This window comes from Schistocerca serialis, chromosome 6, assembly GCF_023864345.2.
Source record: "Schistocerca serialis cubense isolate TAMUIC-IGC-003099 chromosome 6, iqSchSeri2.2, whole genome shotgun sequence".
NCBI lineage: Eukaryota > Metazoa > Arthropoda > Insecta > Orthoptera > Acrididae > Schistocerca > Schistocerca serialis.
The window spans coordinates 598,231,659-598,258,129 of NC_064643.1; the positions used below are offsets into that span (position 1 = coordinate 598,231,659).

General features: G+C 42.7%; 1 protein-coding gene across 2 annotated transcripts in view; it reads left to right on the forward strand.

The window, feature by feature from the left end:
- The window catches only part of LOC126483846 (NBAS subunit of NRZ tethering complex-like), a 405,587-nt gene that overhangs the window by 285,320 nt on the left and 93,796 nt on the right, over window positions 1–26,471 (forward strand). For both annotated transcript variants that reach the window (XM_050107060.1, XM_050107061.1), the window contains exons 32-33: window positions 21,382–21,542; window positions 21,623–21,804. In XM_050107060.1, coding sequence (XP_049963017.1) covers window positions 21,382–21,542; window positions 21,623–21,804 — 343 coding nt within the window. The remainder of the gene's footprint in view (window positions 1–21,381; window positions 21,543–21,622; window positions 21,805–26,471) is intronic.

A 26,471-nucleotide genomic window follows, 5' to 3' on the forward strand; every position in this document is an offset into this window, starting at 1 on the left:
TTCATTGTGGCAGGTGGTGTGTTAGCTTTAGCTGAGAATAAGCTGGGTGAGTTATGAAGCATTGCCTGCTTTTATTGATGTACATGAACTTGCAGATCAGTCAGTGTTGGAGTTCTAAAAATTGTCATCAGTTACATCAAGAGCATCTGCATAATGTGAAAACAGAATTTTGGTGCACAGTCTGTGCAATAAGAATTGTAGGACTGATCTTCCACCAAGCCATAATTTCTAATAGGTACGTGAACAATGTTCTGCGACAATTTTTTTTCCTAGAGCTTTCTACTAACAGATAAAAGAAATGTTATTTCATCAGGGATAACACAATAACACTTGCTACCAATATGTTTATGATAATATTAAGAGGTGATTTTGAGTATAGTTTATTTTATGGAGGCATGTTGACATTGCAAATTTTGTGACCAGTTATTTGTTTTGTAACTCTCTGTCATTTTAGCAGTGATAATAAAATTTTTTTATCAACAAATCTTATCCCTCACTATAACCAATTTAGATCATGTTCTATGCCGCTAAATGGATGGCCCTTATTTGTCTTTCGTGAAAGTGTAGCCCAATGTAAGTAAATGGAGCCCACGTACAAGGTTTGCAATTATTCTACTAAGTTCTGTATGTTCCACAGTGTGTGTGTGTGTGTGTGTGTGTGTGTGTGTGTGTGTGTGTGTGTGTGTGCCCATTATATCTCAAAGTGTCCCCCCCCCCCCCCCCCCCCACTCTCCAAACAATGGAAAATCCAGAATGGAATAATGATAATGTTGTGAAAAGGATAGATTATTGCTCACCACATTGTGGAGATGTTAGTCTCAATATTAACATAAGATAGTCTTAACAGTTGACTTGTTGCAATGGTTTATTCTGTATTTGCTCTTCTTTAATATCTGAGTTTGTATAAGAGATATGTGGACTAAGCGCTACAAGTGATTATTCCATAACCATGTTGAGTTCGATTTGCAGGTCTTGTTTTATTAAGATGGCATATAAATGTTTTGTTTATCTTGATTCTGTATCCAGTATGCATGTGGTGTTCAATGACTTGAGGATTTGTGAATGTTGGATGTGTTGTAATTAGTTTCCCGTGGACTTGTAGCTATACTGTTGTGAAATTTGGCGAATTAATGCTGTTGCATCCAGTGTGGTTTGTGAACTTCATATTTGTAGTGAAATTATTGAGTTCCACGACAATTTTCCAAATATTACTTGTTTTGCGATCTACCAGAAGTAGAATGTCTTCAGCATATCACTTATAACAAATAACTTTATTTGTGTAAGGTGACACAAATTAATAACAATTATAGGAAAAAAGAACACTGTTTTGCATATGTTAATGTCAGCTTATAAAGTGTTTGGTGAATCATACTGTGCTAGAATATATTTAAAGAGTAATAGAAGATCATTGTTTGCTCTTTCTTATTCCAAGAACTAAGTTGTTTTAAAAATCATATATGGTTTATCATCACAAAACTTGTGTGGAGCTCACAGTGTCACATATTATTAATCCAAAACATACAAGATGTTCCAGAGCAAATAATTAATATTCAGGGATATGACAGGAATGATCATTCAGAGCAAAAAAGTCGAATAAACATGGGCTCTGAAATGCATACCTTAAGAGCTATGAGCAATTGTTAATCTTCCTGATGTGAATCACTCCTCTTCTACTGAACAAGTGCCCATAGCCCTTGAGGTATGCATTTTAGAACCTATATTTACTAGACATTTTTGCTTCTAGTGGTTATTCCTGTCAAATCCCCAAATATTGACAATGTCTCCTAGATTCCCTGTATAAGCATCAAATTGCTGCTGTTTCTCTGTGTATTGTTAATTACAAGGAATGATAGTGACTATCAGTTCGCTTACGTGTCCATATTTATTGACATTGCCTTGAAAACAAATTTTGATTTTGAAATAACACTGAATGTGGTTAGAACTTGATATCTAAAGCAGTTAGAGGAGTTGCCATATATATGTATTTACCTGAGCACTCATTAATGTATATTTAAAAAAATAACCCTTCATGTAGATAACGAAGAACTTAATTTGAATGAGATATCAGTTAGACACTGTATGTTCATGACTTTTGTCATGATGGTCATGTAGCAGACAGAGATCGTTAATTTTGTATGTGATCCCCATTTTTTGTTGTTTTAACTGTGTAGCAGTTGATTTAGTGAATTGGCAATGTTCTGTGTGACACTTGTAGTCAAGGGACCTTTTCTAAGTTGTGTGTACTGTCTTGCCAAAATAAGCTGAAAACTCTGTCCTAACTCCAACTTGGTTACTAATGGTAGACATTGTTAGCAGTGTGAAATAAGTTGTCTCCATCTTCCCTGCAGAGCAGGAGAAATAAAACAAAAAAACCTGCTGCTCCCTTGCCAGAGTCCCATCACCAACAGGAAACATCTCGAGAGCAGAAAGAATGACCATCCAACTGTTATGAGAAGGGCATGTGGCCATGCTCTATCACTAACACTGTCATGTCTCGATTAGTGGTCCGACCAACCCTATGAAGACACAGGATAAAGTCAGGAGAAATAAAGTAACCTATTATGATCATTGATTAGGGTGAGAACTACCCTCCAGTTTTCAGTTCTATGTACACTCTATAAAGTTCTTTGTACCATAAGTATTTCATCAAAACGGCATTCCTCTTACTTATGTCAATGCCATATTATTGTAATTAACCATGGAAACTAACACAGTGTGTATACGACCTGGAACAACTGGGAGATCTGGGAAAGATCCGGAATTTTTTCATCCAGGAGAAAAGCGGGAGAAACCCGGGAATTTTTTAGAATTCCGGGAATTTTCCATTGTTTTTGACTGGTAAGAGCCGATACTCTGTTACTGCAGAGTAATACTGCAGCAATAAAACATGAATGAGAGAAAAAACGAAAACAAAACTTCAATTGCAAAGGGAAATGCGCCATATACAATGACAAAACACAGTGCTCATACAAGCATCTGCCAACAGGAAAATGTGTCAAAGGCTTTAGGAAGACTATGCAATGCTTTGTAACAACAAATTGCCTCCGATGAGCGTGAGATTCGTTTTAGCAGTAACATGCGGGATCATGTGCATGTGCAGTTTAGTAGTACCTTCTCCCGCTTCTGGTTACAGAAATGTGGCTGTTAGCTGCATAAGCAATCGCAGCAAGCAGCAAGATGCTACTGGGAAAAAATTTTACTGGAGTGCCCAAGCTGCCAGATTCATGCATGCGCAACGGGCCCAGATCTAGGAGGGGGGGGGGGGGGGGGGGGGGGGGGGGGGGGGGGGGGGGGGGAGGGGGGGGGGGGGGAATTCATATTCTTGAGGGGGAAAAGACCTTGTTTCACAAAGCAACTAGCATGCAGTGCACGTTATTCTATCGATTATTCATATGACTTTGAAACACATTTCTGTTGGTTTTCGAACATTTTTTAACACATTCTAAGTTGATTTCTGAATGAGTCGTAAGTTGATTTGTGACTGTGTGCATAGTGTATGTGATGTCTCTGTAAGGGGATCCTCGTTGCATGTAGAAACTAACTTTCCTACAGACAAAAGGGGCTATACAAGCTGAGCGGAGTAAGGCCGAACGGATGAATGCCAACTGCTGTCTGATTGTGTGGTTGATTGTGTTTGCGAATGATGAGCTTTATTATAATTACTAGCGACATCCATAGATTCAGATTACAGGAGTGAAAATAAATGAATAACAGGTAAGAAATATTACGTATTACCTTCTTGGTGTATCCAAGAAAATGAAATTTTGACAGAAAATTTTTGGCCAGATCGCTATACTAGTAAGGGCTAGTTGTACAGTCCCCGGCTAGCAGCTGCCTTAAGTTCTATTCTGGAAGAAGAGCGGAAAATGCGTTGTATGAACATGTAACAACGCCTGAGTGGAGAATAATCGCGGGATAACTAAACTGGTGATTCTGGCAGAGTTAGTGAAGTTAATCTGCGAATAAGCTTTGACATTGGCAGGAATAGTTACAGAATTAGTGATAACAAAACTGTTTGTTAGAAAGAGGAAGGAGAAGAAATGGGGATATCACACAAATTATGGAACAATATGACGATTCCAAGTTTGTATAAAAATTTCGTACTACTACTTTTCAATCTCATACTTGAGAAACTGGAGCATATGAATGAAGTGTGAAACTATTTCCTAACGTAAAGCTTTTTGCTAATAGGCATTTGATACTGGTACATTGTGAATTATATTCTATCGTTACAAAAAAGACCATTTGTGCCAAAACAGTCTCATTCATTTGATGTGTGTTACAATTGTTGCTGTATTAGAATGGCCTATTTTGTTTTATCTAGCAGACAGTGACAAAATAGACGTAATCAGATCTAGAAACCACACTAGTCTTGGGTCCTATTTGTATTAACAGCTTTTTCAGTATGAGACACTGACATTTTGTCTTTTCATGTAGCAAAACGTTTGACAAACTTTGAGGTAATAGATTCTTTCACAGAAAGGAAAGCACACCATGTAAAGCTGTAGCAAGATTAGAGAGAAAAAATTCTAGGCGCCAAGGATTGAAGAAATGTGTATTGTCTTGCTTGTCTCATGTCTTAACTGGTTATGTATCCTATATTTAATTTTATGTCACACAAAGCAGCAAGTTGTTAACTGTTATGGAATAAAGAGTGCAAATGTTCTGAATAGTTCTTTTTTTTTTTTTCAATTCCACAGAGCGAAGTACAGTGACGTGTGATAGAAGAATGCTGTGTGAGGAGGCGAGGCACTGCACTTTGGCACACTTATGACCAAATAACACATGTTACATTTCCTTGAACATATATGTTTTATGCATCAAACTCTTCAGAAAGATGTGCTTTTTTTAAATTTTTTGACATCCTCTCTCAAACGCTAGAGTGAGTGGCGGAGTATTGCCCCGGTTCGGAAATATCGTAGATCCGGGGCTGATGTGCAGAGCAGTCTGAGTTACAGTGGGGAAGTGGGTAGTCACCATGTGACCTGTGTATACATTTAGTGATTTTGCTGTTTCCTCTTCGTTTACTGCTCTCACATCAAATGAAAACAAAACAAATTTCTGCGGCCGGGAGCTATCAAGTGAATTAAAATACATTCACGTAATTACGGAAGGCTAAAATGTGTTACTAGTTGCAGATTTTATTTTATTTCCACCTTTCTGACAGTCAAGCATTAATTGCCTTGCACAACAATGAAGTCATTTTTGTCGGTTTGCTAAAGAAATTTTTTTTTATTAATCTTTTCCGCTGAGGCAGACAATATCTTTGAAATGAAGTGTTTAATTTCACACACTGTTCGCTGCATTTCAGGTGCACGTTTTCAACTTCTAGCACGTATGGCATTATGCCATAATAAAGAACCAAACATGAGGTAACACAGTACTTAAATCACAGAGCGTTTCACTCTCGTTTAAAAATCAACTCTTCGATAATGAGCCATTTCGATGAATTTCTAGCACAGAAGATCAGAAATTTATGTCGTTATTAAAAATTTTACTGGCACATTTGTGTGATATATCTTAAATTGTAATATGCGCATGAAAGACCAACATTATATGTGAAAGCTTAGCTTCTCTTGCAGCGTATTAATCTTATGGACCAATATTACATGTGAAAGCTTTGTGTTTCGTGTAGCAACACTATGTATATTAATTTAAACCGTTAACTTTTTCTGTTTGTGTGTTCGCGCTACTTAACAGTGATGTTGCTATTGGCTGACTACATCACGTGTCCTAAGCTCTGAATACCCGCTGTCATTGGCTGGCAAGATCACGTGACATGAGCTATGACTGGCTTACAAAAGCACATTGCAATCTCGATTTCAATGCTTCGGAAAGTAGCATGCGGTGTTTGGTGGAATTCGAATTTATACTTTTGTAATACGAAAATATGCATATGCAGCGTACATGTTGCTGCACATCAAAGATCTTTCCAAAACCCGTTTTTTCCCTCTGGGCCGGGAAATTCTACGCCTATACTTTCAGTTAACAGGGATAAAGTATGTTTTCACCCGGGAGAAAGTGTATTTTTAACCGGGAAATCCGGGAGAAACCCGGGAATTATTTTTTCTTGTTCGCGTATACACCCTGTAACAGATGAGTCAATAAGACACAGGAATTAAACATATAAAACTATGCCTTGAATAATGATAATAATAATAATAATAATAATAAAAGAGGAGTGGAATAATAATGGATTGTGCATGGATGTACTGGACAAGGCATTAAATTAATGATCTGCTTCCAGGTGATCTGTTGAGTATTATTTTATGTACAAGTCATGAAATTGCACTAGCTATCAATCCTCTGCCCTTTTGGAAGGAGAGACGGCATTGGTCGGTTTTTTTTAACCGCAAAATCGATTTTCGGTCACTTAGTGACCATCCTCAGTGCTGTAATATACAATTTAAATTGGTAGGCACTGGTGTTAACAAGCTTAGAGCGATCACATATTTTTCTGTTAATCATATATTTTTCTATTAATGCACACTCTCACATCTGTAGCTATGCCATCACCATTTGTGTGTGATCATTCAGTAGATGGTAGGAGGAACAACATGCAGAACATGGTGACTGTAGGGAAGTATTGGGATATTGGAAGGAGAGAGAGAGAGAGAGAGAGAGAGAGAGAGAGAGAGAGAGAGAAAGAGAGAGAGAGACGTATCAATATTTTGCATGCAGATGATGCAGCTGCCATGGAACACCATGTTTTGTAGTGTCCATTTTACACCAAACTTGCCACCTTTTCCCTGATCTCGGCGTGGTTAACCAAATTCTAACATACAGTTATTTTGCTTTAAATGCCAAGTGTACAACCAACTCTATGGAATTCCATGAATACACGACACCATCCTACGCCAATTTTTTTATGAGTCACTTCGTGGTGTTCTTCTTGTGCCCCCCACAGCTTAAGCTCATTGCTTAGTTTATATTCATTGATTACATATTCTCGAGCTGGACAAATGGCGAATGCAGAGACTGCATTTTCCCCACATAACTTCAACATCTACTCCAAAATCCACGTCACCAGGTGCTTTTCAACTCAATAATTTAGCTTTCTGGATGTTGATGGCCATCTCCCTTATAATTTGTTAAAAACTTGTGGTCATATAAAATGCACAAATAACAAAAAGTACCTCTGCTGTGGCAAATGTAACCTATTTGCTGTCAAAAATCACTTTGATACCTTGATTGGGAAGCAGGTGTTATCTCCAAGTGTAAGGATGGTCTTGCTAGAACCCTTGCAGGTGTTTAATATTCTGCCCATCCCATTCAAAGCAGAAATCTCTTCCCAGTTCTTCCAATGACATCTGCAAGCCTGATACCATTGTGAATTAACAGCTAGCCAGCACTTCTGTTCTCTCCATTAACCTTCAGACCTAAAAAACAAAAATCTCAAACATGTTCTTTGATAGACCCCCTGCATGCCTGGGGGTTCGAATAGGCTTGAGGTATTCCTACCTGTCATAAGAGGCGACTAAAAGGAGTCTCTAACCTTTTGGCCTTTATGTGATGGTCCCCTGTAAGGTTTGACCTCCATTTTTCAAAATTTTCCTGAAGAGTGAACCAATTGGGGTAGGGTGCCTTACATGGTGCATTGTGTCCATCGTGCATTGAGATTTTAGCTTACTTTCTTGTCATCACGTCGCAGTCCCGCTCATCCTCCATCTCTTGAGCAAGGACACCTTCCTGGGTGCATTTCCTCCACCCACTATGCAGTGTCGTTTTCTGTGCCGATGAGGACTATGGAATTGTTTGCAGCTCATATCCAGTGCAATAGCCAGTCCTTTGTGGTGGGGCCGCCATGTACCCTGTTGGCTGTAGCCCCCTGATGACACAGGGATCGCTCTGCTGATGCCTACACTGTTAACTCCCCACACATGCCAGGGAGTAGATGTCCATCTCCTTGGGGCATCGAGACTCCTGGCAATGGCCACCCTGCCAGGTGGCCCTTGCTGAGGCTGGGTGGCACCCGTGGGGAGGGTCTCTGGTCAGAGCGGGTGGCATCAGGGGGGATGACAGGCCATGGAGCATGGTGCGTCATATCTTGCTGGTGGTCCGCCACCAGCAGTCTCTAAGTGGGCAAAGTCTAACTTCAGTGCTAAGAAATATGACCCCAAGTCGTTCCCTTCCCTGGCTACACCATGGGAGGAACGTCAGGCTAAGGATGGTAGTGAAGCTTATTTGCCTCGGTACATCATATGTACGAGAGTTGATGGGGAATCTTTCATGTCCATGAAACATCAGTTTTTTTGTGGAGCATTTGGAGGAAAAGTTTGGGGAGATTGAGGGCTTGTCCAAAATACGCTCTGGGTCAGTCTTGATCAAAACAGCATCCTCTCCCCAGTCACGAGCATTACTCGCTTGTGACAAGTTGGGGGATGTTTCTGTTACCATCACGCCCCATAAGAGCTTAAATATGGGCCAGGGTATTATATATCACAGGGACCTTCTTTTCCTGTCTGACGACGAGCTGCGCACCAATTTAGAGCAGTGAGGTGTTCATGTCATCTGGCGCGTCCATTGGGGTCCGAGGGATAATCAGGTTGCCACTGGTGCATGCCACTGGTGCATTCATATTGGCCTTCGAGGGTGACACATTGCCCGAGAAGGTCAAGGTGTTGGTCTACTGCTGTGATGTCAAGCCATATATCCTCCCCCAATGTGGTTCTTTAAGTGATGGAAGTTCGGCCATACGTTTTCCCGCTGTACTTCCAGCATCACATGTCGAGATTGTGGACGTCCATCACATCCCAATACTCCATGTGCCCCACCTCCCATCTGTGTCAGCTTAGGAGAGCGTCATTCACCTTGTTTGCCAGACTGCAGGATTATGCAGAAAGAGAGGAAAATCATGGAATATAAGATGCTGGACTGACTGACCTACACTGAGGCCAAGAGTAAATTTGAGCGTTTACATCCTGTAGCTGTGACCATCTCTTACACTGCTGCTACGAGAACAGTTGTCGCCCCATCAGTTCCTCACATTCCTGTCACCTCTCATAACCAGAAGACTACATCTGCCCATTTGATGGTGGTGGGCATTTCCCTCCCTGTTGCTCCCGCACCACTTACTTCGGGAGCAACACCTCCTCAACCATCGGGGATATCAGTCCCCACTTCTGAGCTGGAGAAGTGTAAGTCTTATGCGGCTCCTCTTGCTAGGAAGGGGTCCCTTATGTCACTCCCTTCTCAGCTTTCTGCTTGTGGGAAAGATGACACCCGCCAGTGGCTGAAGGGCCCAAAAGCAGCTGGTCGTAGGGCTTCACACTCACCCTCAGTCCTGGAGATTGAATCAGTGAAGTCCTCCCAGCCAGCAAAACCCAAGGAGCAGTGAGAGAAATCCAAGAAGAAGGTCCTCAAGACCAAGGGAATTGCAGTGGCATCCACACCACTGCTACCTACAAGCTCTGCGTCTGTGAATGAGGTGGAGATTCTTGCCGGACCCTCAGACACAATGGATATAGACTGCTCAGGCAAAAAGTCGGTGGCAGCAGGTGACCCTGAGGTGTAAACTGCCTCACTGAATGTCCCATGCCTTCCCAGTCTAACGATGATGTCATCCTCCAGTGGAATTGCAGCGATTGTTTCCACCATCTGGCTGAGCTATGGCAACTGTTAAACTTTACACCTGCTTTCTGCATTGCCCTCCAGGAGACCTGGTTCCCAGCCATGCGGACCCCTGCTCTCCGCGGCTATAAGGGATACTACAGGAACGATAGCGACTGTAATTGAGTGTCAGGTGGAGTTCGCATTTATGTCCTAAACTCAGTCTATAGTGAAACTGTGCCCCTTCAAACCCCTCTTGTAGCTATGGCTGTCAGAATAAGGACGACACAGGAAATAACTGTCTGCAATGTATATCTTCCTCCAGATGGTGCAGTACCCCTGAATGTGTTAGCTGCACTGATTGATCAACTCCCTAAACCTTTTGTGCTTCTGGGAGAAACGTTATTGTCTCGGTTCAATCTCTGCCTCTTAAATGCTGGGGCCTCCACATATTACAGTGTGGCTCATGGTAGTTACTCGACCATTGATGTACCAATTTGCAGCCCAGGACTTCTCCCATCTGTCCACTGGAGAGCACATGATGGCCTGTGTGGTAGTGACCACTTCCCCTTCTTACTGTCATTGCCCCAGTGTAAGGGCCATGGACGCCTGCCCATATGGGCTTTAAACAAGAAGGACTGGGAAACTTTCACCTCTGCTGTCGCCGTTGAATCTCCCCCACATGGTAACATCGATGTGATGGTTGAGCAGATGACTACAACAGTCATTTCTGTGGCAGGAAACATGATCCCTCACTCTTTAGGGTGCCTCCAGCGAAAGGCAGTCCCTTGTTGGTGACTGGAAGTCGCTGAAGCAATTAAGGACGTTGATGAGCTCTACAGCAGCATAAGCGCAACCCTTCCATGAAGCACCTCATACCTTGAAACAGCTCAGCCTTTAAACAGCTCCATGCCTGTGTTTGCCAACTTAATAAACAATGGAAGCAGGAGTGTTGGGAGGGATATGCCTTGACCATTGGGTGCCATACGTCACCTTCCCAAGTCTAGGTAAAGATCAAACGTGTTTTTGGGTACCAGACCCCAACAGGTGTTCCTGGTGTTAACATAAATGGTGTGTTATCTACCAGCACAAACTCAACTGCCGAGCACTGTGCTCGAGCCTCTGTGTCAGAGAATTATCCCCAGCCTTTCGCACTCTCAGATGGTGGCTGGAAGGGAAAGTCCTCTCGTTTACTACACACCACAGTGAATTCTATAACACCCCATTTACAGAGTGGGAGCTACACAGCTCCTGGGCCAGATTAGACCCACAGTCAGATGATTAAACATCTCTCATCTGACCACAAGCGACATCTCGTCATCTTCAACCAGATCTAGCACAATGGTGGGAGAGAATCATCATTCCAGTGCTCAAACCCAGTAAAAACCCACTTGATGTGGATAGCTATCAGCCCATCAGCCTCACCAATGTTCTTTGTAAGCTGCTGGAACGTATAGTGTGTCAGTGGTTGGGTTGGGTCCTGGAGTCATGTGGCCTACTGGCTCTATGTCAGGGCGGCTTCTGCCAAGGTCGCTCTACCACTGATAGTCACTGATAGTCTTGTGTCCCTTGAATCTGCCATCTGAACAACCTTTTCCAGATGCCAACACCTGGTTGCAGTCTTTGTTGATTACAAAAAGCATATGACACCACCTGGCAACATCATATCCTTGTCACATTATACAAGTGGGGTCTCCGAGGCCCGCTCCCAATTTTAATCCAGATTTTCTTGTCACTTCATACTTTCTGCGTCCAAGTTGGTGCTTCCCATAGTTCCCCCCATATCCAGGAGAATGGGGTCCTGCAGGGCTTTGTATTGAGTGTGTCTCTATTTTTAGTGGCCATTAATGGTCTAGCAGCAGCTGTAGGGCTGTCCGTGTCACCTTCTGTGTATGCAGACAACTTCTGCATTTCGTACTGCTCCACCAGTACTGGTGCTGCTGAGCAGCACCTACAGGGGACCGTTCACAAGGCGCTGTTATGGGCTCTAGCCCATGGTTTCCAGTTTTCGATCGCAAAGTTGTGTGTTATGCACTTCTGTCAGCGTCATACTGTTCATCCAGATCCAGAACTTTCCTTAATAATGATCCACTCACTGTAGTGGAGACATATCGATTCTTAGGATTGGTTTTCATTGCCTGATTGACTTGGCTTCCTCACCTTCGTCAGCTTAAGCAGAAATCCTGGCAGCACCTCAATGCCCTCCACTGCCACAGCAACACCAACTGGGGTGCAGATCGCTCTACACTGCTGCAGCTCTACAGATCCATTGTTCAATCCTGCCTTGACTGTGGGAGCCTGGTTTACGGGTTTGCGGCACCCTCAACATAGCGTTTACTCAACCCAGTGCACCACTGTGGCATTTGCCTAGCGACAGGAGCTTTTAGGACAAGTCCGGTGACCGGCATCCTTGTGGAGGCTGGAATCCCTCCATTGCAGGTTAGGCTTGCGCAACTGCTGGCCAGTTACGTTGCACACGTTTTTAGTTCTCCTGCACATCTGAATCACCGTCTCCTTTTCCCACGCATGGCGGTTCATCTCCCACGTCGGCAACCCAGGTAAGGGCTTCCAATTGCAGTTCGGGTCTGACCCCTTCTTTCGAGCTAGAGTCCTTACCTTTACCACCTATACTTGAGGTCCATTCACGTAGAACTCCATGGTGTACACCTAGGCTGGAGCTTCGCCCGGGCCTTTCACATGGCCCTAAGGACTGAGTTAATCCCGCAGCTCTCTGCTGCTGCTTCCACTAGATTCTTGACATGTGCTGAGGCCATGAAGAGGTTTACACCAGTGGCTCAATGGCTGATGCTTCATGCCAACTCCCGTATTTCTGTGGAGGACATATTGAACAGCATTCCTTGCTCGATGGCTGCAGTGTTTTCACAGCCTAGCTGGTGGCTATATCTCGTGCTCTTGATCACATCTGTTCATGCCCTGGTGAGTCGTTTCTTCTGTGTACAGACTCAGTGAGCAGCCTACAAGCCATCTACCAGTGCTACCCTCATCCTTTGGTAGCGACCATCCAGGAGTCCATCTATGTCCTGGAATGGTCCAGTCATTCAGTGGTGTTGTGGTGTTTGGACCCCAGGTCATGTCGAAATCCCAGGCAACGAACTTGCCGACAGGCTGGCCAAACAAGCTATGTGGAATCCGCTTATGGAGATCAGCTTTTCTGCAACTGACTTGCGTTCAGTACTATGCCCGTAAGGTTTTGTGGCTTTGGAAGACGAAATGGCAGAACCTCAGCACGCACAACAAACTGCGTGCTATTAAGGAGACTACAAATGTGTGGCAGTCCTCCATGTGACCTGTAGCAGTGGCTCAGTGGTTCTCTGCTGGCTCCACATTGGCCACGCTTGGGTGACACATGACTACCTTCTGCACTGTGATGACCCACCTCAGTGTCGGTGTGGCACTCGGGTGACAGTGCCCATATCTTGGTGAGCTGTCCTTATTTTGCTGCCCTGCGATGGACTCTTCAGTTACTGGACTCGTTGCCATTAATTTTAGCTGACAACGACTCATTGGCTTAGTTTTACATTTTATACATGATGGTGAGTTTTATCATTCTGTCTAAGTTTTAGCGCATGTCCTTTGTCTGTTTGTGTTCTGCACTCCAATACTTTTAGGGTGGATGTTTTATTGTGTCGCAGAGTGGCTGGCTTTTCCTTTTTATTCTCGTGGTTGGCCAGCCACGGTCATCTGCTCTCTTGTTTTTACCCCTTCTACCTGTTTCTTGCTTCTCTCTGTGGTTTTCTTTTCCTGTTTTGTCTGTAGTAGTGTTGGTTGTCCCTCTGTCATTCTTCTGATTCTTCCTTTCTCCTGTTATTGTGCTGTACATCTCCTTTCTTTTCTTCTTTCCGTTGTGTAGTTATTGTACCGGGAACAAGGGACCGATGACCTCGCAGTTTGCCCCCCCCCCCCTCTTTTAACCAACCAACCAAACAGCCTTTCATAGGTTTTTGAGCACTTCTGTTCATGCTTTGAGATGTAGGATATTTTAATAAAAAATCTGACCATCCACTAAAATTTTATTCCATTACGTACCCAACATACATGGTACACCGCTACATCCCTGTGGCACTCCTACTACAAATCCTGAATTCATGGATCAGTGTCCTGTTGGGTAACACAGGTACAAAACTGTCTTTTAAATCCACCCACCGCCTGCTGCTGCAGTCCATTCACAGGCATTTTCTTATTGATCAAAGTTCATGTTGCACATAAAAGTAGCCATTCCATACACCAAATCTTTTTGCAATTACTGTGCAGTTGTCTTCGTGGATATAGGTAATAATCACTTGTCAACCAGCATACATAGCCACAACAGCCTCTAACATCAAACTTGACCAACTGTTTGCTGAACATGCTGCACCCCACACACCAATAACTTCAACAGCTGATTCAATTCTCGTGGTATTTTTATACTCCCAGTACCCACCCTGTGAGCATTGTCTCTGTACTACACAAATAGGAATTTTCTCTTCAACAAACCCTGCATTTCTGCAATTTTCTTGCCCTAAATCTCCACCAGTTTCTATTCATGACCATCTCTTTGCTAGCAATGCACCCCATCTGTGCACCCATCCTGTCATCTTCAGTTACTTTGCATCTCACTGGTCTCCTATCCCATCATTAACACTCTCTCCCCCCATCCTTCTCCCCAGATTTTTGTCCTCTAATAAATGATAACTGTTCAGTAGCACTGGACAACATACTTTTACTGTTCGAAGCACAGGAGATAAATTATCAACAATTACCACAACTCAGTGTATGACTGCTGTATTTCCATAATGATTAAGCAATTTTCTCTGCAGTAGTTTGCAACGTTAACTTTTCATTTATAATGGTGGCTCATCTTGTATTTATCTTGGTAAGATGCCTGTGTTAGTGCTATCATTATGTAAATAAATTCATTGTAAAATGTTTTTATTTGTGTTTCCATTAGAGATTCCCATTTTTAAGAGCCCATTCTAGTATATACATTCTATACATAAATAAACAACATGCAGAAATACCTGAAGACTCCTTTTTTTTTTTTCCCCTATTCTGCAGAAAGTGAAGACAGTTGCAGATAAATATTTAAGTAAACATGCTTGTTAAACTGTTTTACTTCCAGTTAATATCCTGTTGTTGACATCCCAAAGGTATGTATATAATGCTGATGTTATTGATTGGCATGAAGATTCTAAATAAATTCTTGCTTCTTAAAATTTAAAACTCAGCTTTGTGGAGTTAGATCTTCCTGACAAATAGAGTATATCTGATCTTTTGTCGTTTTGTGTCGGGGTCGAATTCTTCAAATTCATAAGTAACATCAGACAACTGTCTTACAACCTTATAAGATCCAAAGTAGTGCATGAGGAGCTTCTCAGAGAGACCAACCTTCTGAACAGCAGTGAAGATCCAGACTAGGTCACCAGGCTGGTAGACAACAGGGCGGTGGCTCACGTCATACCTTCGGCGATCATTTTCTTGAGCCTACAGCGTGTGGAATTGAGCTAACTGCCGAGCTTACTCAGCTCTGGTTAACACCTGGCTGATGTAGTCGTCATCCATGTCATCAGGATGTAACGGATACGCAGTGTCCATTGTCATTGTCACCTCACGTCCATGCACCAGGAAAAATGGCGTAAATCCTGTGGTGTCTTGTTTAATGGTTTTGTAGGCAAACATCACAAAAGGTAGCACTCATCCCAGTTGCTCTGCTCAACATTGATGAACATTGATAGCATGTCGGCCAAGGTCTTATTAAGGCGTTCAGTAAGCCCGCTAGTTTGCAGATGGTATGCAGTCGTCATGTGATGAGTAATGTTGCACTTACGGTTTATCTCTGTCACAAGATTCGATTGGAAAACTTTCCCTCGATCCGTATTTAATGACCTTGGGGCACCGTGTTTTAATACAATGTCTTCTAAAATGAATTTGGCTACCTTGAATGCCTCGACTGTTTTCACGGCTTTTGTAATGGCATAGCATGTCAGATAATCAGTGCAAATAATAATCCATCTATTGCCACTAGCAGACGTTGGAAAGGCATTTCAGCTGGTGGAATTGGTATGAGTTGGCCAGGTGGTTTCTGAGGAACTGCATTTCTTCTCTGGCACTCTCAACAGTGCAACACACAGTGACAGACACTCCTGAATATACCTGGCCAGTAAAATCTCTTGCGAATCCTATTGTATGTCTTAATAAATCCTAAATGTCCAGCCTCAGGTTTATTATGGAATTTCTGTACAACATCTAAGTGCATGTGTTTAGAAATCACTGGTAGCCACCTCTTTCCATATGGATCAAAGTTTTTCTTGCAAAGTATATATATACATATATATGTACATATGTATATCTAAAAACAAATATGGTGTGACTTACCAAACGAAAGCGCTGGCAGGTTGATAGACACACAAACAAACACATACATACACACAAAATTCAAGCTTTCACAACAAACTGTTGCCTCATCAGGAAAGAGGGAACGAGAGGGAAAGACGAAAGGATGTGGGTTTTAAGGGAGTGGGTAAGGAGTCATTCCAATCCCGGGAGCGGAAAGACTTACCTTAGGGGGAAAAAAGGACGGGTATACACTCGCACACACACACATATCCATCCACACATATACTGACACAAGCAGACATATTTGGTCTTTAAATATGTCTGCTTGTGTCTGTATATGTGTGGATGGATATGTGTATGTGTGTGAGTGTATACCCCTACTTTCCCCCTAAGGTAAGTCTTTCCGCTCCCGGGATTGGAATGACTCCTTACCCTCTCCCTTAAAACCCACATCCTTTCGTCTTTCCCTCTCCTTCACTCTTTCCTGATGAGGCAACAGTTCGTTGCGAAAGCTTGAATTTCATGTGTATGTTTGTGTTTGTGTGTCTATCGACCTGCCAGCACTTTCGTTCGGTAAGTCAAGGCTCTTGAATAATGGATTTCATGATTGCCTACTGTTTGTCCCATTATAGCTCTGATAACTGCCCCCGGTGTAAAACCTGTCCCATGCACCCTCCCACCACCACCTACTCCAGTCCTGTAACCCGGAAGGTGTACACGATCAAAGGCAGAGCCACGTGTGAAAGCACCCACGTGATTTACCAACTGACCTGCCTACACTGTGAAGCTTTCTATGTGGGAATGACCAGCAACAAACTGTCCATTTGCATGAATGGACACAGGCAGACAGTGTTTGTTGGTAATGAGGATCACCCTGTAGCTAAACATGCCTTGGTGCACGGCCAGCACATCTTGGCACAGTGTTACACCGTCCGGGTTATCTGGATACTTCCCACTAACACCAACCTGTCAGAACTCTGGAGATGGGAACTTGCCCTTCAGTATACCCTCTCTTCTAGTTATCCGCCAGGCCTCAATCTCCACTAATTTCAATTTGCCGCCGCTCATACCTCACCTGTCTTTCAACAAAATCTTTGCCTCTGTACTTCCGCCTCTACTGACATCTCTGCCCAAACTCTTTCCCTTTACAAATGTCTGCTTGTGTCTGTGTATGTGCGGATGGATGTGTGTGTGTGTGTGTGTGTGTGTGTGTGTGTGTGTGTGTGTGTGTGTGTGTGTGCGTGCGCGTGCGCGCGAGTGTATACCTGTCCTTTTTTCCCCCTAAGGTAAGTCTTTCCGCTCCCAGGATTGGCCTTACCCTCTCCCTTAAAACCCACATCCTTTCGTCTTTCCCTCACCTTCCCTCTTTCCTGATGAGGCAACAGTTTGTTGCGAAAGCTTGAATTTTGTGTGTATGTTTGTGTTTGTTTGTGTGTCTATCGACCTGCCAGCGCTTTCATTTGGTTAGTCACATCATCTTTGTTTTTAGATATGTTTTTCCCACGTGGAATGTTTCCCTCTATTATATTAATGTGTACATATCTAGATAGATGTGCATATCGCTATCCCATGGCTTTTGCCTCCTCAGCATATATTCTGTGTCGTAGGGGATGGTAAGATGCACATTATTCCACTTAGATTTCGACTATCTCTCATTGTGCCCTGAAATGAGAAATGTCCTGCCCACTATCCTTCCCACTCCTCCGACAGTGGTATTCCCCCATCCATTGAACCTACACAATATACTCAGCTGTCCCTACACAACCACTGCTCCCAACCCCTGATCTCAGGGTTCACAACCCTATAATAGACCTAGATGCAAGACCTGTCCCATACATCGTCCCACCACACCTATTCCAGTCCGATCACGAACATCTTCTATCCCATCAAAAGCAGGGATACCTGTGAAACCAGTCACATGATCTACAAGCTCATCTGCAATCACTGTGTTGCATTCTACGTGGGCATGACAACGAACAAGCTGTCTGTCCACATGAAAGTCTGCCTACAAACTGTGGCCAAGGAACAAGTGGACCACCATGTTGCTGAGCATTCTGCCAAACATGACATACTTCATTTCAATGATGGCTTCACATCCAGTGCCTTAAGGATCCTTCCCACCAACACCAGCTTTTCTGAACTGCGCATATGGGAACTTTCCCTGCAATATATCGTATATTCCCATAACCCTCCTCACCTCAACCTTCGTTAGTCATTGTCCTCACCATCCAGCCCCTTCCCTGTTTCCATTTGAGCCATTAAGTTTCAGTCCACTTTGTCGGAGACACTTAAGAAAGGCCCTCAGTCTTTTTATATGTTCATCAGATGTCTCCGAGAACACTATAATGTCATCATAATAACAAAGACACATCGTCCACTTCAGGTGATGTAGAAGATGATCCATCATCTGTTCAAAAGTTGCTGGTGCATTACACAAACCAAACGGCATTACCTTAAACTCATACAGGCTCTCAGGGGTGGTGAATGCAGTTTCTTCACGATCAGCTTCATCCATTTTGATTTGCCAGTATCCCGAGTACATGTCCATGGTTGAGAAAAACTCAGCCCCCTTCAGACAATTTAGTGTATCATCAGTTCGTGTTAGGGAGTAAACATCCTTTTTAGTTATCTTATTAAGCTTCCTGTAAACAACACAAAAGTGCCAACTGCCATACTTTTTCCTGACGAGGACCACTGGTGATGACCACGGGCTCTGCGAAGACTGATTGGTGTCATTCTTCATCATTTTCTCTACCTCATCGCGAATTATTCGATGTTCCATTGCTGACACACGGTATGCTCTCTGGTGTATCGGTTGATGGTCGCCAGTGCTAATCCGGTGCTTCACCATCAATTTGTCTAATTTGCTCTTCACCTGTGGATTGAAGCATTCAGAGAACTCTTGAAGAATGGCAAGTAGCTTCTTCTGTTGTTCCTTAGTGAGATCTGATGATAGTCGAGCTAGAAGATCTTGTCTCTTAGTGGTAGCGCTAATTTCGCCCACAGACTCAGCATGAGAGGTTTCTATGATGCTCAGCTCTCCTGCAATTAATGGCTCAGCGTCTGCTATGCACATGCATCTTGGAAGGATCTGTGGTTTTCACTGACAGTTCACTATACACAATTCACCGACTCCGTTCTTAAACGAGACGACAGAGGCTGGGATGACTGGGTTGATGCATGGCATGACATATGACAGTTACTTTTCTAGTGCTGACTGCAGGAATGATCACTTCATCCAGCACACACAGTCCCCACACACTTGGATTCTCATCTTGTCCACATTATCTCATCTCATCTAGCATAATCTTTGAATGACCACAATCTTTAATTGCCTGAGAAACTTTCAAAAAGTCTCATTCGAGAATGACGTCATGACTATACTTGGGTAAGACGATGTGTATGGCCACTTATACCCACATGAATGGTACATATTCCTGTAGGTTTTACATATTTCATATTATCTCCTTTCACCAGAGATGTTTTGTTGTCGACGAATACAGTTTTCTACAACTGGCAATGGTACTTCTCCTAAATGACTGAATATGATGCTCCAGAGTCCACAAGAGCTTGGGCTGGTCTACCATCCATGAGGATATCGACACAGTCTCCTATAATTTTTGTAGTGATCGATGGTGAAAGATTATTCTCTTTGGTGGTCTCACCTCCAAGGAAGGTCACACCCTTTAGTTTTCCAGGTTGCAGCAGCTAGGTGGTTGGCTGTAGCTTCTAAACGGTGATGGAGACCTTGATCGGCATGTTGGGGAACGTTCTCTCCAGTGGCTAGCTTGCGGCAGTGGTGACCTATGTCGTCCTGCACCCACATCTTCTTGTTCATCTTTGTTATCCCGGACTTGGCATTGGCTAAGGTCGGTCTGCTGTCTTCTGGTGTGGGAGTCATTAAATATCCGCTGCCTTTCTCGACAATAGAGCAGCATGTGTCCCGGTAGTCCGCAGTTGAAACATATTGGTTGGTTATCCTGGTCTTTGGTGCCCAAAAAGATTGTAGGAACATAACTCCACCTGGGTCTCGACTTTTTCACCATTCTAAAGGGAAATGAAGGCCAAGAGATTGGGTTCGATGTCTGTTCCACTTTCTCCCTTATGATCTCTTGGAGCGTCTCAGTTTTTTGCTCACCGTGCAATCCAAGTGCCTTCTGAACTTCCTCTCTCACTATCTGGCGAAGAACACTTATGAAATCAGTTTCTTCCTCCATAACAGACACTGATATGGCGTTTGGGAGTCATTCAAACTTCTTGCGTATAATTCTTTTTTGCTGCATTGTCTCGATATACTGGCACTATTTTATGAAGTCCTCTGCTGTTGAAACCTCCTTCAGGAGTAGGGCTTGATACATATCCTGAGGAACACCCTGCATGAGATGTGCAACCGTATCTTCCTCCTCCATTCTAGGGTCCACTATTTTACACAGCTCCAAGACATCTTGAATGTGGGATGATGTAGTTTCTCCTGGATGCTGTGCCCTGCACTTTAATTTATCTTCAGCAATGCGCTTCTTTCGTTGTGTGTCACCAAAATACTTGCACAGTTCTGCCTGGAATACTTCCCAGCTTGTGAACTTCTCCTTGTTATTCTCATACCATTGCTTGGCAGTGTCCTCCAAGTAGAAAAATTTGTTAGCCAAACACACAGTGTCATCCCATTTGTTAAATTTGGCTATACGCTCATATACCGTCAGCCACTTGTTTGGATCTTGGCCATCGTCAGCAGAGAACCCAGAAGGATCTCTCATGTGGTGGCACACTGTTGCTGTCATCGTAATGTCTTCTTCCTCTTTTGTCTCCGATAGATTGTGATCTGTTGAATATGATTCGATTGTCGGCTCTGTTGCGGTCTGATTGAAGCCACTGTGTCGTCGATAATGTGCACTATCACAAGTTCCAATACCCAGTGTCTCCACCAGAATAATGTCATGTAGAAGAAGGTGTAACTAGATGAATGACGAACACTAACTTCACTTAACAAAGGTTTATTCAGCGCTTGCACATATAAGAGCATGGAGTGAACTGCCTCCAGCCAGAACACATACATTATATATACAGCTACAGAACATTACATTACAATGATTCTTGACATTTGTGGATACTTCTAGAATGTACTCGAATCGAATATAGAAATTAAAATTGTACAGTCCAGGTGAGTTTTGAACTCACGACGTTCCATGCAACAGGTATCGTAACCGCTACACCACGGTTTACTCAGCTTCTTCTGCGACAATATTGAAATTCATTTATATTCAACAATTGTAATGCTAATCATATTTTGGCAAAATGTGAAATTTCAGCAAAGCCATCTACTTGTTAATGTAAGTACTTTTTTCAGTAGAGGATTGGCTATTTATTTTTTGTTCTGTAGCCAATAGGGTCACTGTCTTTGCTTTAAATGAGGATAATGATTTATCTGTAACTTCTCTGATTTGTAGTTATCATCCTTCCGTTCCTGATCATGAAATAAGACTCCAATCTAATTTATTCCAGGTTTCAAAACTATGTGTATCCAAGCATTGGAGGAACACAGCACAATATGCTTGTTTTGTATTATACTGTCCTCTCATCAGTGGCTGAAAATAAATTTTTCCATTGCCTCTTGCCAAAAGATCACATCAAGCTTTTAAAAAAAATAAAGGCAACTTCACCAGGTAGTTACTTTGACATTAAATCAAATCTTATCTGAACTATTTGCAGATTTTTATAGTAACAATCGCAAATTTTGCTTCAGCAATTGACTACAAACTGCTGGTGGAAACACCAAATAAGTTTTTGGATGCTGTAAGGCCAGCAATGCGGAAAGAGAATGTTGGATTACTAGTGAAACTTTTAAAGAGCCTACCAGTGTCGATGAACTGCACCGTACAACCTGGAGCAATATATGGAGCATGGGCAGCTACTGAATTTTTCCAGGTGAGCATACTCAGTTGCCAGCATATTTGAAAAAAAAGGCTTGTATGCATTTGAAGTAATAATAAATAAAGCTTTTAGGATTGTACACTTTACAGGTACTTGTATCTTAGGAAGACACCAACCAACAGGTCCTAGGGGAAATGTTGGGGAAAACTATTGGACATCATTTGTTACTAAGTACTCTGTAAAAAGAAAAGGCTTTAAACGTGAAATATCTGAAGTTAAACAGTTTAGACACACCTTCACCTGAAAATTGCAGTACAGTAATAGAGCATCCCCCTGTCAGGTCAGGGCACAAACCTGCAGATGACGCAGCAGACTCCAGACGTAGACCTCGTAACCCAGTCCCCATGCGCCTTCAGTCCAAGAGAAGATAGTTAATGCACAACAACAACACAGCAAAGGCTCTTAAGCAGTAAACAGGTTAAATAAAACCAAAACCTTTGCTCCACCTCTAAAAGAAATCCAATAACTAATATTAATTTAAGATTAAAGCGCCACTGAATGTTAACTCGCTTAAGCCTTGGCAGGTAAAGTTAACTGATCCAAATGAGGTACACCTAAAGTTGAAATTACAATCAGCCAAGGATCAAGAATTATTTATCTTAAGTGTAGAACAAATATCACCACAATCTTAATAAACACTGAAACAGGCCGTCAAATTAGTGTCCACAGCCCACCGTATACAAATGGGCGGCTTTTATTAGATTAATGCTCAAATCGGAGGGTCTCAAGCACTTCAGTTGTCCTCATGGAATTCTTTTTAGCACAGTTTTACATATAATTTAACAAAGGCAAGCACCATTTAAGCATCATATAAAATATTCCATTTATTTCTCCTAAAAGTGGTTGTAGTATCTAAGGAGAAAAAAAAAGTTGACTGTCTGCAAGAAACAAGTCAGTGCCACTAAAGAAAGTGGAACTCAGCATGTGAAAAAAAAAAAAGAAAAAAAGTTTACTCTAGACGTAAACCAATTTTCCCTGGGGGAGAGTTGAGCATGTGCCACAAACCTATTCAAAGACACATTAAATCTAAGATGGGGGAGCGCAGCACTACTAAAAAGAATAGAAAAACCATGCGGAATGCTAGCATCAGGCTGCTGCAAACGCAGCCAACAGCAGTGGAGACAAGTTTCTAGAGATCAGACAAACGATGCTCACCTTAAACATAAGGAAGTGGAACTGGGCTCTTTCCTCAACCAAGAAACCCGAAGAAAGTGTTGACTAGTTTCCAGCAAAATCCTGCAGTGAAGGCGTTCCAGTCATCTAGTGCAGAAGGGGATATGACCAGTGGGTGTCACCGTGCGCCATATTCTCTGGGAGGAACCCGGGCACTGTGTAAAAAACAAGTACATTCACCATAAGCATCCAGTCCCAGCTTGAAGAGCATGGCTGATTTCCTTCCCCATTCTTGAGACAAACTGAGCTTGTGCTCCATCTCTAATGACCTCAGTGTTGACAGGATGTTAAGCCCAATCTTCCTTCCTTCCTTTTTAGAAAGGATAGGTACACTAGGACAACACCAGCTAGTTTCATAATGTCAGTAATCGAAACTCTAGAAGACTAGAAACATTCTCTGATGTATTTTTATACATTTCCAAAGCTTCTGATTGTATTCATCAAAGTAATTTTCTAATTAAGTTCCACTGCTTCAACAGGAGAAGGAAAACTTACTACATTAAAAATGATTTTGGGTTTAACTAAAACAAAGTGTGATAGTACTGTTAGAAATGCCAAAATAAATTTTCAGTTCTTGAACAACTGGTTCACTTGAGAACCACAATGGTGTAAGGTTTGCTTCACCCATGACATTCAATAAGCTTTATAGCCCAGGCACTGGAGACCAAATAAGGTTGAATAGTGGCAAAAATCATGTCACAAATTTATGTACAGTGGTAGGAGGGAGTATCATGAACAACGTGCTAAAATTCTCTACCAATGGTGAGTGAGTGAGTGAGTGAGTGAGGGGGTAGGGGTGGTGGTGGTGGTGGTGGTGGTGGTGGTGTATCATATAAAGTTCAGTTTATAAAGAGTTTCTTGAATAACTCAGAAATGATTGCTTATATCAAAAATGTTTCCCAGCACAAAATTTAACTATATTAAATTTCCTACAAAAAGCTCCTGTGAACTTTTTCTCTAGGACTAATACACTGAGGTGACAAAACTATACCTCCTAATGTTGTGTCAGACTTCCTTTTGATGAGCATAGTTTAGCAGTTTGATGTGGCGTGGACTCAAGATGTCGTTGGAAGTCCCTTGCAGAAATATTGAACCATGCTGCCTCTATAGCCACCCATAATTGCAAAAGTGTTACTGGTGCAGGATTTTGTGCACAAACTGACTCTTGGATATGCCCCATAAATGTTTGACGGGACTCATGTCGGGTGATATGTGTGGCCAAATCATTTCATCCAGAATGTTCCTCTAACCAATCATGAACAATAGTGGCACACTGATATATTGCATTGTCATCCATAAATTCCATCATTGTTTGGGAATATGAAGTCAGTGAACTCCACCTAGCCACTACATTGTCTGTGGTGAGAGATAATGCCTGAAATTTGGTATTTTCAGCATACTTCTGACACTGTGAGTTTGGAATATTGAACTCCCTAATGGTGTCCAGGTAACAAACATAACCATTTCCAGTCAATGATCAGTTCAGTTCCATATAAATACAGCCCACACCATTACGGATCCACCACCAGCTTGCACAGTGCCTTGTTGGCAACTTAGATCCATGGCTTCATGGGGTCTGCACGACACTTGAACCCTACATCAGCTCTTACCAACTGAAATCAGAAGTCATCTGACCAGGCCACAGTTTTCCAGTTATTGCGGGTCCAACCGATATGGTCGTGAGTCTATGAGAGGCATGGCAGACAATGTCGTGCTGTAGCAAAGGCACTCGCATTGGTCATTGGCTTCATGGCTCATTAAAGCCAACTTTCACCGCACTGCCCTACTGGATACATTCCTCGTACATCTCACATTGGTTTCTGTGGTTATTTCAGGCAGTGTGGCTTGTCTGTTAACACTGGAAACTCTACACACATGCCACTGTTCTCCATCGTTACGTGAAGGCCATCAGCCACTACATTGTCTGTGGTGAGAGATAATGCCTGAAATTTGGTATTTTCAGCATACTTCTGACACTGTGAGTTTTGGAATATTGAACTCCCTAACAATTACCAAAATGGCATGTCCCCTGCATCTAGCTCCAACTGCTATTTTGCATTAAAAGTCTGTTAATTCCCCTCTTGCGGCCATAATCACATCAGACTCCTTTTTATATGAATCACCTGAGTATAAATAACAGCTCCATCAGTGGACTGCCCTTTTATACCTTGTATGCCTGATACTGCCACACATATATATGTACATATATAGATAAAAACAAAGATGAGGTGACTTACCGAACGAAAGAGCTGGCAGGTCGATAGACACACAAACAAACACAAACATACACACAAAATTCAAGCTTTCGCAACAAACTGTTGCCTCATCAGGAAAGAGGGAAGGAGAGGGGAAGACGAAAGGAAGTGGGTTTTAAGGGAGAGGGTAAGGAGTCATTCCAATCCCGGGAGCGGAAAGACTTACCTTAGGGGGAAAAAAGGACAGGTATACACTCGCACTCACGCACATATCCATCCACACATACAGACACAAGCAGACATATTTAAAAGACCAATACATATATAGATATATGTGCATATCGCTATCCCATGACTTTTGCCACCTCAGCATATTTTCTGTGTTGCAGGGGATGGTAAGATGCACATTATTCCACCCAGATTTCGACTACCTCTCATCGTGCCCTGAAATGAGAAATGTCCTGCCCACTATCCTTCCCACCCCTCCCACAGTAGTATTCCCCCATCCACTGAACCTACACAATATACTCGGCTGTCCCTACACAGCCGCAGCTTCCAACCCCTTATCTCAGGGCTCATAACCCTGTAATAGACCTAGATGCAAGACCTGTCCCATACATCGTCCCACCACACCTACTCCAGTCTGGTCACGAACATCATCTATCCCATCAAAGGCAGGGCTACCTGTGAACCCATTCACGTGATCTACGAGCTCATCTGCAACCACTGTGTTGCATCCTACGTGGGCAAGACAACGAGCAAGCTGTCTGTCCACATGAAAGTCTGCCTACGAACTGTGGCCAAGAAACAAGTGGATCATCCTGTTGCTGAGTATTCTGCCAAACGTGACATACTTCATTGTTCATGAGACCCAGAAAATATTAGATACAGGCTCCCAGGTAGATGCTATTTTTCTTGACTTCCGGAAGGCGTTCGATACAGTTCCGCACTGTCGCCTGATAAACAAAGTAAGAGCCTACGGAATATCAGACCAGCTGTGTGGCTGGATTGAAGAGTTTTTAGCAAACAGAACACAGCATGTTGTTATCAATGGAGAGACGTCTACAGACGTTAAAGTAACCTCTGGCGTGCCACAGGGGAGTGTTATGGGACTATTGCTTTTCACAATATATATAAATGACTTAGTAGATAGTGTCGGAAGTTCCATGCGGCTTTTCGCGGATGATGCTGTAGTATACAGAGAAGTTGCTGCATTAGAAAATTGTAGCGAAATACAGGAAGATCTGCAGCGGATAGGCACTTGGTGCAGGGAGTGGCAACTGACCCTTAACA